The 12,174-nt window shown below is 39.0% G+C and overlaps 1 protein-coding gene across 1 annotated transcript; it reads left to right on the top strand.

Annotated features, from left to right (window-relative positions):
* On the top strand, positions 1-1,200 carry LOC115949896. Its single transcript, XM_031067161.1, has 2 exons — positions 1-171; positions 277-1,200. Exons 1-2 carry the CDS (start codon positions 1-3, stop codon positions 1,198-1,200), a joined length of 1,095 nt encoding a protein of 364 aa, XP_030923021.1.
* Positions 1,201-12,174: the final 10,974 nt, after the last annotated feature.

The raw sequence follows: 12,174 nt of genomic DNA, 5'->3' as shown, positions 1-12,174 counted from the left end.
ATGGCCGTCAGCACAGCCTTAGTCAAAGAGAAAGAGAAGGTGCAGAAGCCCATGTATTACGTAAGTCGAGCACTCCGAGGTACAGAAGAAAGATACCCACCAATGGAGAAGCTCACCTTCGCTTTAGTTACAACAGCCCGTAAGCTCAAGTCATACTTCCAAGCCCACACGGTGATTGTCCTGACTGTCAAACCTTTACAGCGAGCGATAAGCAATCCCGAAGCTACTGGATAGATGGCATTATGGGCGATAGAGTTGAGTGAATTCAACATATAGTACCGCCCACGTACTGCCATCAAAGGCCAGGTGGTCGCTGAGTTCATCACGGAATTCACTAATGTAGAATACCAGGTGGCAGGAGAGTATCCTCAGTTGAGCGTACACACAGAAGGATCGTCCAATAGATGGGCTAGCGAGGAAGGCATCATACTTCGCTCTCTAGAAGGTGACGAGATTGAATGCATGGTTCATCTTGACTTCCCTACGACCAACAATGAGGCGAAATACGAAGCACTAGTAGCAGGTTTAGATCTCGCCAAAGCAGCAGGAGCCGCGAGTGTGGTTATTTATTGTGACTCCCAGGTCGTCACAAACCAAGTAAATGACAATTACGAGTGCAAAAGCGAGAAGATGAAGAAATACTTGGAGCAAACAAAGAAAATGGTAGATGACCTACAGGCCAAGATTGTTCAAATCCCCAAAGAAGAGAACGAGCGAGCCGACCGTCTTGCCAGGGCCGCATCAGTAGAGCACGTGGTCATTCCCGACAAGGTACTCTCCTTTATTCAATTTACGCCATTGATAGATGTCATCAATGTGCAGGAAATAGGTTCCAAGAACGATTGGACCACCCCTGTAGTCTCCTATTTGAAAGACAGCACGTTACCCGATGGTAAGGAAGCCGCAAGGAAGTTGAAGGTCCAACCAGCACGATTCGTTCTGATAAAGGACGTATTGTACAAGAGAGGCTTCTCCCGCCTATACCTAAGGTGTTTGAGTCTTAAGGAAGCAAATTATGCCATGAGAGAAGTCTACGAAGGAATCTGCGGGAACCACTCAAGATCACGGTCATTAGTACACAAACTAATTCGAGCCAGATACTACTGGCCCACCATGCAGAAGGACGTCCAGGCTTATGTCAAAGCCTACAACAAATACCAAAGGTTTAGCACCGCCATCAAACATCGTCAGAAGAATTAATTCCATTGACGACTCCATGGCCATTTACTCAATTTAGATTAGACATCATGGGCCCATTCCCGGTAGCAGCACGGCAGCTGAAATTCCTTATAGTAGGTATAGACTACTTCACGAAGTGGGTAGAAGCTGAAGCCTTGGCCACCATCACAGAGCAGAACATGCGGAGCTTCATTTGGAGGTACATCATCTGTAGATATGGGATCCTTAGAGTCCTGGTCTCAGAAAACAGAAAACAATTCGACAACAACTCCTTCAGGGGATTTTGCTCGCAGCTGGGAATTAAGAACCACCACTCCTCTCCCGCCCAACCTCAAGCCAACGGACAGATTGAAGTCACAAACCGATCCTTGCTTAAAATTATCAAGACTCGGCTCCAGGGGGCAAAGGGTATATGGCCTAAAGAGCTTCCAAGCGTACTATAGGCATACAGGACAACGGCTAGAACACCTACAAGGGAAACACCGTTTCGGCTAGCATATGGGAGCGAAGCGGTTATTCTAGCAGAAGTCGAGCTCACAAGTTACAAGGTGGACAATCACAATGAAAAGAAAAACGACGAAGCAATGCGTCTACAGCTTGACTTACTGGACGAAACCAGGGCAACGGCAGAATAGAGACTCACACAATACCAAGACCTCATGGCCAAGCACTACAACTCTCGGGTCAAACACAAAGACTTTAAGGTGGGAGACCTCGTCCTGAGAAAGGTAATGGGTGCTGCTAAAGACTCCACCCAAGGAAAGCTCGGCCCTAATTAGAAGGGACCTTACAAAATCACGTCATGGCAAAGGAAAGGCACCTACCACCTACAGACACTAGACGGACGGAAGTTGCACCATCCGTGGAACACCGAGCACCTACAAAAGTACTACCAGTAGAGATGATAACGTGAAGAGCAACACTTTTTATTTTCAGTTTACTTTAGTTAATTTTAGCTACACTCCTCAATTTTCCAGTTTACCTTAGTTAATTTTTGCTACAAATACTTTTTAAGCCCAAAGGGCGGGTTTTTTTTTAGAGAACTACTTTTCTACGAATGCATGGTTTATCATAATAATAGGAGTTTTATTCAGATATGACTAAGTTGTTTTTCTACAAAATATTATAAAGTCCATAAAGTGGACGAGTTTATTAATAAGTCCATAAAGTGGACGAGTTCATCAGTCCATAAATTGGACAAGTTTAGTATCATGTCCATAAAATGGACGAGTTCATAAAGTGGACAAGTTTATTACTAAGTCCCTAAAGTGGACGAGTTCAAAAGTCCATAAAGTGGACAAGTTTATTAATAAGTCCATAAAGTGGACAAGTTCATCAGTCCATAAATTGGACAAGTTTAGTATCAAGTCCATAAAATGGACGAGTTCATTAAGTGGACAAGTTTATTACTAAGTCCCTAAAGTGGACAAGTTCAAAAGTCCATAAAGTGAACAAGTTTATTACTAAGTCCATAAAGTAGACGAGTTCATCAGTCCAAAAATTGGACAAGTTTAGTATCAAGTCCATAAAATGGACAAGTTCATAAAGTGGACGAGTTTATTACTAAGTCCCTAAAGTGGACAAGTTCATTAGCCCATAAAGTGAACGAGTTTATTACTAAGTCCATAAAACGGACGAGTTCATCAGTCCATAAGGTGGACATGTTTATTATCAAGTCTATAAAATGGACGAGTTCATCAAATCCATAAAGTGGACGAGCTTGGTGGCCCATAAAGTGGACGAGTTTATAAAATAGACGAGTTCATTCCAAAAGGATGAATTATTATTAGTCCATGAAGAGGACGAGTTCACAAGTAAGTCCATAGAATGGACAAGCTCATCCCATAATTATAAGTTATTATCATAAAGTCCACTAATATAAGAACTTGTAAGTGGACGGGTTCATTCCACATATAGACGAGTTCAGGAGTTTATCCACAAGGTTGATGAATCCATAATTGATGTAAACGGATTTATAAAGTCCAAAAAGAAGACAAATTCATTCCACAAATATGGCTTAATCCATAATTAAGGTGGACAGGCCCACAAAGAAGGGTTCATAACTTAGTCAACAAAGCTGACGAGGTAATCCCACAGTTTACAAATTCATCTTATTAAAGTTGACAGGATCAATAGAGTAGACGAATTCATAAAAGCAAGAAGATGAACATACACACAACAATAAACATATTGAAAGAGACGGATATGAAATACCATAAATAAAATGAAGTTTTTACAAACACAGCCCAAGAAAAAACAAAAAGGGCATTGTCCGAAAATTAGACTACATTTACAATAAAAAGGAAAGAAAAATGCTAAGTTCATGAAGTAGGGGGGTCTTGTGGGGCCTCGTCACCCTGTAGAGGAAGGTTTGGGGCATCCCGAGCTAAAGGGTCATCAGCAACTGGAGGATTGGCCCGACGAAGTTAGAGGAACGACAGGAGGATTCAGGGCAGGCTAAGCAAGGACGATGATGTCATCTTGAGTATCTTGCTTCAACTCAGTGGAGTCGTCGGTCTATTCAGGAATAGCGTCGCCCGCAGGTGTTGTTGGCAAGGGGTCAACCATTAAGACTTTCGCCAAGTCTAGGTAAGGGTAATTGGATTTGACCTGTCTAAGGCAATCCTCAAACCCCACACCATAATATTCGGCGCAGGAATCAATGAATGCCTATGACTCCTTAAACTCTTTTACAGCGTCGGCCTTGGCCGTCTCCACCTAGCCCAATAGAGTTACCAACTCCTTCTCTGCCATCTCATTGGCTTCTTGATCTTTTTTCCGCTGACGACCATCCTCTTTCAGCTTTTCTTTCAACTCCTTCACCTCTTGGTTGAGGGTACAGAGGGCGCTCTTGTATTATTCTTGCCCGTCAATCAGGTTCTTAATACGCTTTTGCTGACGGGCAATCACCCCTTCGTTGGCAATGCCCTTAACTTATAAAGCCTTTATACGAACCAGTGCCTACAAGACAGAGCAACCGTCAACTGGTTAGCATGAAAATGAATGAATAAGAAAAGGAATGGAAGAAACTTACCCGAGCAAGGTCAAAGAGGCCTAAATCCCCCAGCTCCCCCGTCGCTTAGCCAACACAAGGATCCGCGTCTTTATCTTTGATAATGGACTCAAAAATCTCGATAGCATAATCCTTGTGGGTAAGGAGACGACACTCAGAATCTTGAGTGACGGGGCCGGGCATCGTCATCAGCCCATTGCCAACCCCGTGCTTTGGAGGTGACGACTTCTTAGGAAGCTTCTCTCCAAGAGTGATGGACACCTTTTTGGACGAACAATCGTCCTTCCCGTCACCTTTCCTCTTAGTCGCCCCCTTACTGACGGCCTTAGGGGCTGATGAGGACTCCCCACCTTAGCTTTCTTCTCTTCCTCTTTCTTACGAGCAGCAGCTGCCCTCGCCCTCTGTCTAGCTGCGTCCATTTCTACAAAGACAAATGACGAGTATTTGCAAAAGTGTCGACCAAAAAGAAAACAAGCACAAAGACGACGGGAGAAATTAAGGGATACTTACGTCGACAGGAATAGGCGTTTAGCTTACAAGTGACCGGCGTCGACTCCGAACCTCCACAGCAAAGGTGTAAAGTGTCGAGTGTAATAAGATCCAGACACTTTCGCTCCTCCAATGGGATTAGGGATGGCAATTTTTGCCCGACTTGCGGGTACCCAACCCAACTTGACCCTAATGGGTTGAATTTTACTCGATCCGATTAGGAATAGGGTCGGGTATGGGTTTTAAAAAAAAAAAAAAAAAAACCCCCGAAACGGGTCCAGGTCGGGTTCGGGTTTTATCAAAAATATTCGAAACCCGGCCCGGATATAACTCGGTTACATTGAAATTACAACAAAAAAAAAAAAAAAAAAACCCTATATATATAGCTATTACTAACCCTAAGTCCCTCATTTTTTTCAACAGCTGCAACTCACGCCTCACTGCCTCAGCCCAACCGCCTCGCTCCCTCCGTGTGTCTCCATCGAACCACCTCGTTCTCTCTCTTTTCTTCTTCTTTTTCTTTTTCTTTTTTTTCTGGGTTCATTTCGTCTCAATCATGTGAGTTGTTTTCTTTGATTTTTGGAGGCTTGATTTGGTGGTGGAGGAATGGGTCTCGGCTAGGGTTGGTGGTAATTCGCAACGCTACTGTTCTGTGATTCAGATGTGGGTATGTTTTGATTATGGTATTACAGTGATACTAAGATTTTTCTATGGGTTTTTTAGTGGGTACAATAAGAACACAACGCAAGGAAGAATTCTTTTTTTTTTTTTTTTTTTTGGGTATAGGTTTTCTTGTGGGGACTGGGATGGGTTACTAATTTTGTTACTCATTTCCTAATTTTGATTGTAAAAGTTCACAAAATGAGTTGAATTTATATACAAGTTTCTAGCTGTGATTATTACACAAGTTTCAGTTTTTGAAAGTATTATATTTGCATTCATGTAATATAAAAAAAAAATGATTTTTTTATTGATTATTGATTCCTTTGAAAAGCTCAGGTAGTTTGAAACAATGATGAATTTGTTAAAAACTCTTTGAATTTCTGTGTTGTGTAACTTTGCATACCCAATTCATTGGCAATGGGTCGGCACAGAGGTGATGTTGCAGAGGGAAGAGAGAGGGGGCAAAGAATAAAAGTCTTTTATTCTTCAATTCTTTTCATGGGCTTCAATTCTTTTTTTCTTTTTTTTCTTTTTTTGGATGGGCCACGATTTGGGCCGCGGATTGGGCACAAATCTGGCAGGGCTTAACGAGGCCTGGCTGGGGCGGGTCCAAGCCCCGAGAAAAAAATCCATTTAGTAAACGGGCCGGGTCCGAACTGTGGGTCTTGGCCCGCAAATCGGGTCCTGGTATGGAAAAACCCGACCCGAACCCAACCCGTTGCCATTCCTAAATGGGATCTCTGTTACCCGATGGATGAAGGCTTCTTGCTCCTCTGTGATACATGGACGAATGCTAGCTAAAAATAAGGGAAGTAGACGGTGTTAGAAGTTTGAAACAAACAAACAAAGGAAAAGAACAGACGAGATTAACTTGAATCCTTGACAAAAGCCCAAGTGTTGTCAAAACCGTGGGGAATCGTCTCCCATTCTTCCTAACAACACACCCAGTTCGTCCCTTTTACAAAGAAATACCTGCCCCTCCAATTCCTATTGGAGTCAGGCATATCAAATACTAGCTTCAGCCCTTTCTTCCTCGCTACAAAGTGGTATATCCCTTGAGACGAGACTATATTTTGGGGTCGATAGTACCAAAAGAACTCGTCAATGGTTAACTAACGATTCCTGCCACTTAGATGACCCCACAAAATCTCAGCCCCAATGAATATCCTCCAAGCATTGGGGGCGATTTGGCTAACGGACAAACCTAAAAAATTGGCTAGTTGATGGTGAAGCACCATCAGCGGCAACCTCAATCCTACCACGAACATGGCATCATACATGCCAACGTCCGCGATCTTCCCCGAGTAGCATTTCTCAAACTTCCCAGGAAGACGAATTGGGATGTCATCCAAAATCTGGTAACGGTCTCGTAAGGTTTTGAAGACTTTGTCCGACATCTTCAACAAAAATTCATTAACAGTCCATATCTTGGGAAGGATGAAAGGGCGGTCATCTCTGAGGGCTCCCGAGGTGCTATCTAAAGCCTCCTCATCACCGTCATTATTATCCCCGTGACTTTCTCTCTCTTCCCCTTCATCTTCCTTATCACTTATCATTCCCTCATCTTCTCTTTTATAACTTTCCACTTCCTCGTCAAAAGATTGGGCTGACATTTCCCTCTCTGACGACTAAGAAAAGCCCTCCTTGAGCTCGTGACCTGATGGGAAGACCTCGTCGTAGCCCGCTCCATGGCGGACTGACGACTGTTCACTCATCACTTCTCTAGACATTTGACTACCTACAAGCGACAGAAGTATTCTAAAAACCTAAGTTGATGGTCTTTCTAAAAAATATATTTTTTCACAATCAAAAGAAAAGGATTAAAGTAAAAAACAGGAGGTAATAAGAGCAGGGGTGACATACCGAGTAAAATTAACGGACTCATGAAAGATGACAGTCTTAGCCAAAGCAAGATGACATGGGCAAAGTTCCCAAAATGACGAGTTCACTCTGATAATCAATAGCAGTAAAATAGAGGAAAATGAGGGGGGAGGCAAGGTATATATAAGGGAGTATATGCACAGAAGACGAGGTGACGCCCTCGTCCAGACGTGGAGTTAATTGATTTGCGCCATGTGTCCAAGCATTAAATAAAAGCTACTCGAGGAATTGCCCATAAATGATTTTCCCTCTCTCCTGAACAAAAGAAAATTAGTAAATAAAGTTCAAATCCATAACTCGTCAGCTTAAGCTTACAAAGCTATGGAGTAGGGAGCAGCTGGTAAGGATAAAATTGTAAATATGAACACTCACTGATGGAAAGGCGTAGACCAACATTCCAGACAAACCCGTCAGTTCTGTATCCATTGACACATGACAACAGTAGGGAGTCTACAACTCTAAGCTGACGGGGTCAACTTAGGGCGAAGATGGAAAGCTGACGCCACTAAGCTGAAGGGGGCGCACAAGATTGACGATTCTGGCTTAACCCTAACTTGATCTCCACGCATGCGTGTATAAGGAAATATCTTGTGCCCCACGCTCAGTGTTAATCAAAAAAGAATCCTACAAGGAAAGGATTCCACAAAATACGCTCATGAGGGCTCCTATAAGGAAAAGACTTCTAAACCAAGGAAGAGATGTCAACCCTCTACTACTATAAAAGCCCCAAAACCCTCACTAATCAAGGTACGCATAATTCAGCCCAGCTCTGGCACTCTAGAGTTGTAAAAAGTTCTAACTTGACCTTCGGAGGGTATTTGGACAGCACCACACCGATGCTCTCTATTAGGTCTTTTCTTTTTGTTATGCAGGTATTGTTTCGAGCACGTGAGGACCATGTGAATTACTGTTGATTTTTCAGCATCATCAATCTGCAACATCATTTGACCAAGAAAAGGGGATAGAACTAGAAATATAAAATTTTCCATGATAATTCATCGGTGTATATGTTGTATACATCCTACGTATTAAGGTTGTACCCCTATTTTCCTTTTAAGTGGCCATTTGGATACAAACGCGTCAGCGTTTGTGCTTGTGCTAGCGTTCTTTGTGTGGGTCCTGTGCACTGTTCACGGGACCCGCAAGTATGGATTTCAGTAAATTTTTCTTTAAAACTAGGTCCCACAGCACTATTCGCACATTTAAAAATTATTTTGCTACAGTGTTTTCAGTTTTCAATTTTCAGCAATAAGCGATATCTAAACAGACCCTAAATATAAAATTTTATTTATCAAAATGAACTGAAATGTATAAATTGGTACTTCTCTTCAATCAATAGGAATTGTGGCTTATGAAGAGCGTACATGGTCTTATTGCATACACTTTGGTTTTAGTTTAAAAGGCATAGGCTAGCAGTTTTGGAGTTGGCATGTTATTGTATGTTTATGTATTATCAAAAAAAAAAAAAGTTTAAAAAGCATAAGGATTTTGATACGGGGTTATATGTCCCCTGTGCTGTATCAATAAAGAAATGTTGATGCACCACGTGTGAACTCTTCCCACATTGACATAAATAATGGCCATGAGAGGTTTGGTAGGTATTTCTGCCTACACCTAACAGGTGTCTCATAGCTATTGGTTACCCCTCGCTTCTCAACCATCCCCAATTTTTTCTCTTAGGTCATGGATTTCTAAATTTTATTTATTTATTTTCTCCTCAAGTTAAGTCTTCAATAAAAAAAAAAAAATTTAAAAATACTGGATAGACAACACTTTTTTTTACATCTCATTCTTTTCTTCTTCTTTTTTCCGGAGATACATCTCATTCTTGAATCTATTAAAAATTTAGAATGGAATGATTATTTAGTTATTTCAATGCAAAGTGTGCAATAAATTGTGTGTGTATTAGTATTTATCCTATAAAGTAACGGGTAAGATTTATATTCAAGCACGAGTACTTGATGCAACACTGGATTAACACATGATTATTTTAGCATAGATGTCATACCTTTGTTGATTCTCAAAGGGCAGCTCAAGGCTTAGGCAAGTTAGGCTCCAATTTTTAAAATATTTTACCCTAAAAAAAGGCTCCATTTTATTATAAAAATACCTAAAATTATAGAATGATGTTAAAGATATTACAAATTTTTTGTGTCACCAATCAGAGAAAAAACAATTAAACATTCATTATTAAGTAGTTGAAACTCACCAATAGCGTCCATTACCACATCAAATCACATTTATTATTACATCTATTTATGTGTTTTATGTAGTAATTTTTTTTAGAAAAATTTTTATGTAGTAAGGTTTGTATTAATTTTAGCATTTTTCAAGATTATATGATAATAAGTAGTTTAAAAAAAATGATCGTGTACTATTTTTCTTAACTCTAAAATATTATACCAACAAAAACTCAACCCAATTGAAAATCATAAACTTTTTGGGGAAATACAATTATAATGATGGTATAATTTTTGTAAGCCAATATTTATTTAATTGATATTTAAATACAAAGCCCCAAATAAAATTATTGCCTTTGGCCCCCAATTAGCCGGCCTTGTTGATATCTTAATAAAGTTCTAATCTATATATATAAGTCCTTTGACACATTAATGGTTGTTTTAAAATTATATTATTAGGGCTTGTGTTCTAATTTTACAAGTATATCTGTCACACCAAAAACATCCTAATAGTAATGGTAACTAGGGTTGCCAATGGATTATTATTTTTGACACCATAACAAAATTTATTTTCAATGACGAAACTCATTTCGTCACTGTAGCCCCATTACTAAAAGTCCTGGTCACGAAAAATTTCGTCACTAAAAGTCCGATTTGATTTTTATATAAAAAACTTTTAGTGACGAAAACGTTTCGTCACTAAAACTATTTTTAAGAAAATTCAGGCACATATAGTGACGAAAATTTTCGTCACTAAAACCATTTCTTACAAAATTTTGCTATATTTAGTGACGAAATTTTCGTCACTAAAACAATTTTTTGTTGCTATATTTGTGACGAAAAAATTCGTTACTAAAACTTATTTTCTGTTTTTATTTTTTTTAGGGCTTTGATATTAACATGTAACATGTCATTACATTATTAAAACCTCACATTTGAATAACACATTTATTTTAACAACAAATTTATAAAAAAAGGTCCATACATTCCACAAGTAAAAAATAAAACAAGTATCCAATTCAAACTCCTTCCATACAATAATTGTTTGCATTACATACAATAACTCTACCTAAACCCAATTTTAGAACTAACGGAAGATATCCTCATATGTCTTCAAGTAATACCAAAAGCCACCAATAAGAAATCTGCACAAATATAAAAACAATACTTTGTTAAAATCGTAAAGTAAAAACATTAACTATGTTATAAGAAACATTTCTAACAATGCATTAAGAGTAACCACACCAATAAATTAAAATCACAACTCCTAATGTATAAGTTGTAGAAAGCAAATAAAGTATTAACCAAAAAATGTTTTAACTTGAAGTTGAACTACCCCCATAAGTAAGAGCATCGTCATAACCCTTGCTCCTCAAAAAGTTAAGAATATTCTTTTGGACCTCATCTTGCTTAGTTCGTGCATCTTGGTCCTTAGCTCGCTCCTCTTGATCTCTAGCTCTTGCCTCTTTGAGCTCAATTATCTCATTTTCTAACCGTTGGATATACTCTACCAATGAATTAAAGGAAGCGGTGGTTACTAGAGAAGAGGAAGGTCTCATGCCAAGTCCTTTTACAATACTGGACTTCTTCTTAAACACCAAGTTTGAGATCTCCTCGTGTGTAAGGGGAATTGCATTAGGATCTTGATAATGATCCGCTTGCACTTTGAGAATATTTTCCTATCATTTGAAAGAGAGAAAAAAACAAACAATCACAACATTAATACTACATATGTTATAACTTTACAAACATGATAGGGATGGAATGATACACATACATATATCGTTTCATCCTTAGGGTGTATCCACATATTTGTATTTGGATTGAAATGAACATCTTTGAAGATTTTTGTCAATTCAGGAACTTGACCATCATTATTATTTGTCTGATTAATTAACATTCAAGTGTTAGATAGATATACTTAATTAATCACAACATGCAATATACTAAGGTTTAAGAAAATGAAAAAATACGCACCTCCTCATCAACCTTAACAGCAAGTGCCTTTGTCCCACATCTATGTTTGCCTTTAGTTTTGTTCCTATTTTTAGAGTTCTTTCTTGATTTTTTCTAATAAACAACATTCAAGATATTTATTAGATCATGAATAAAACATTATACATTTACTTTATCTAAAAATTAATCTAATCAATTGACAATATAATATTGTAAACATTGGATAATAATAATATACGCATAAATAATTTACCAGCCAATCCTCATTGGTCCATCTCCCATCAATGAGTTCAGTCCACTGCTTCTCCGTGGCATTCATTTGCGGGTGGCTTCTTGCATAGTCAGCACCATGAGATTGTTTGAGCTTTTTATAAGCCTGATACAACTTGTGGGAGTTGGAACTCAATAATCTTCCACATTTTGTATTTAATGTTTTCGTTACCAAGTTAGAATCTCCTTCTAGCTCAAACTGATCCTGTAAAATGAAGTGTATATGTATTATAAAAATATTATTATATGAATTAGACAAGTTAGACGTTATCAATGTAAATTTACTGCAATATTTTGAAGCACCACATCTCTAGTAGCAGCATCAACATTTTTCCAATTTTTCACATTTTAACTGGACAAATAACTTTGCACTTGTACGCCAACGTGATTTACAAGCTTGCATGCATTCTTCCCAATAGGAGCATCATACTCTAAAGCTATACGTACTGGCAACTTACCACTTTTTTCAATAAGTGCCCGTACTGCTATACCACGTGTTGCTCAACGGGTAGTTCTGCTAGCAAATCCTATTTAAACATTATT

The sequence above is a fragment of the Quercus lobata genome, chromosome 6, assembly GCF_001633185.2.
Source record: "Quercus lobata isolate SW786 chromosome 6, ValleyOak3.0 Primary Assembly, whole genome shotgun sequence".
NCBI lineage: Eukaryota > Viridiplantae > Streptophyta > Magnoliopsida > Fagales > Fagaceae > Quercus > Quercus lobata.
The sequence above is the reverse complement of the archived record's forward strand: the minus strand, read 5'-3'. Positions and strand labels throughout refer to the sequence as shown.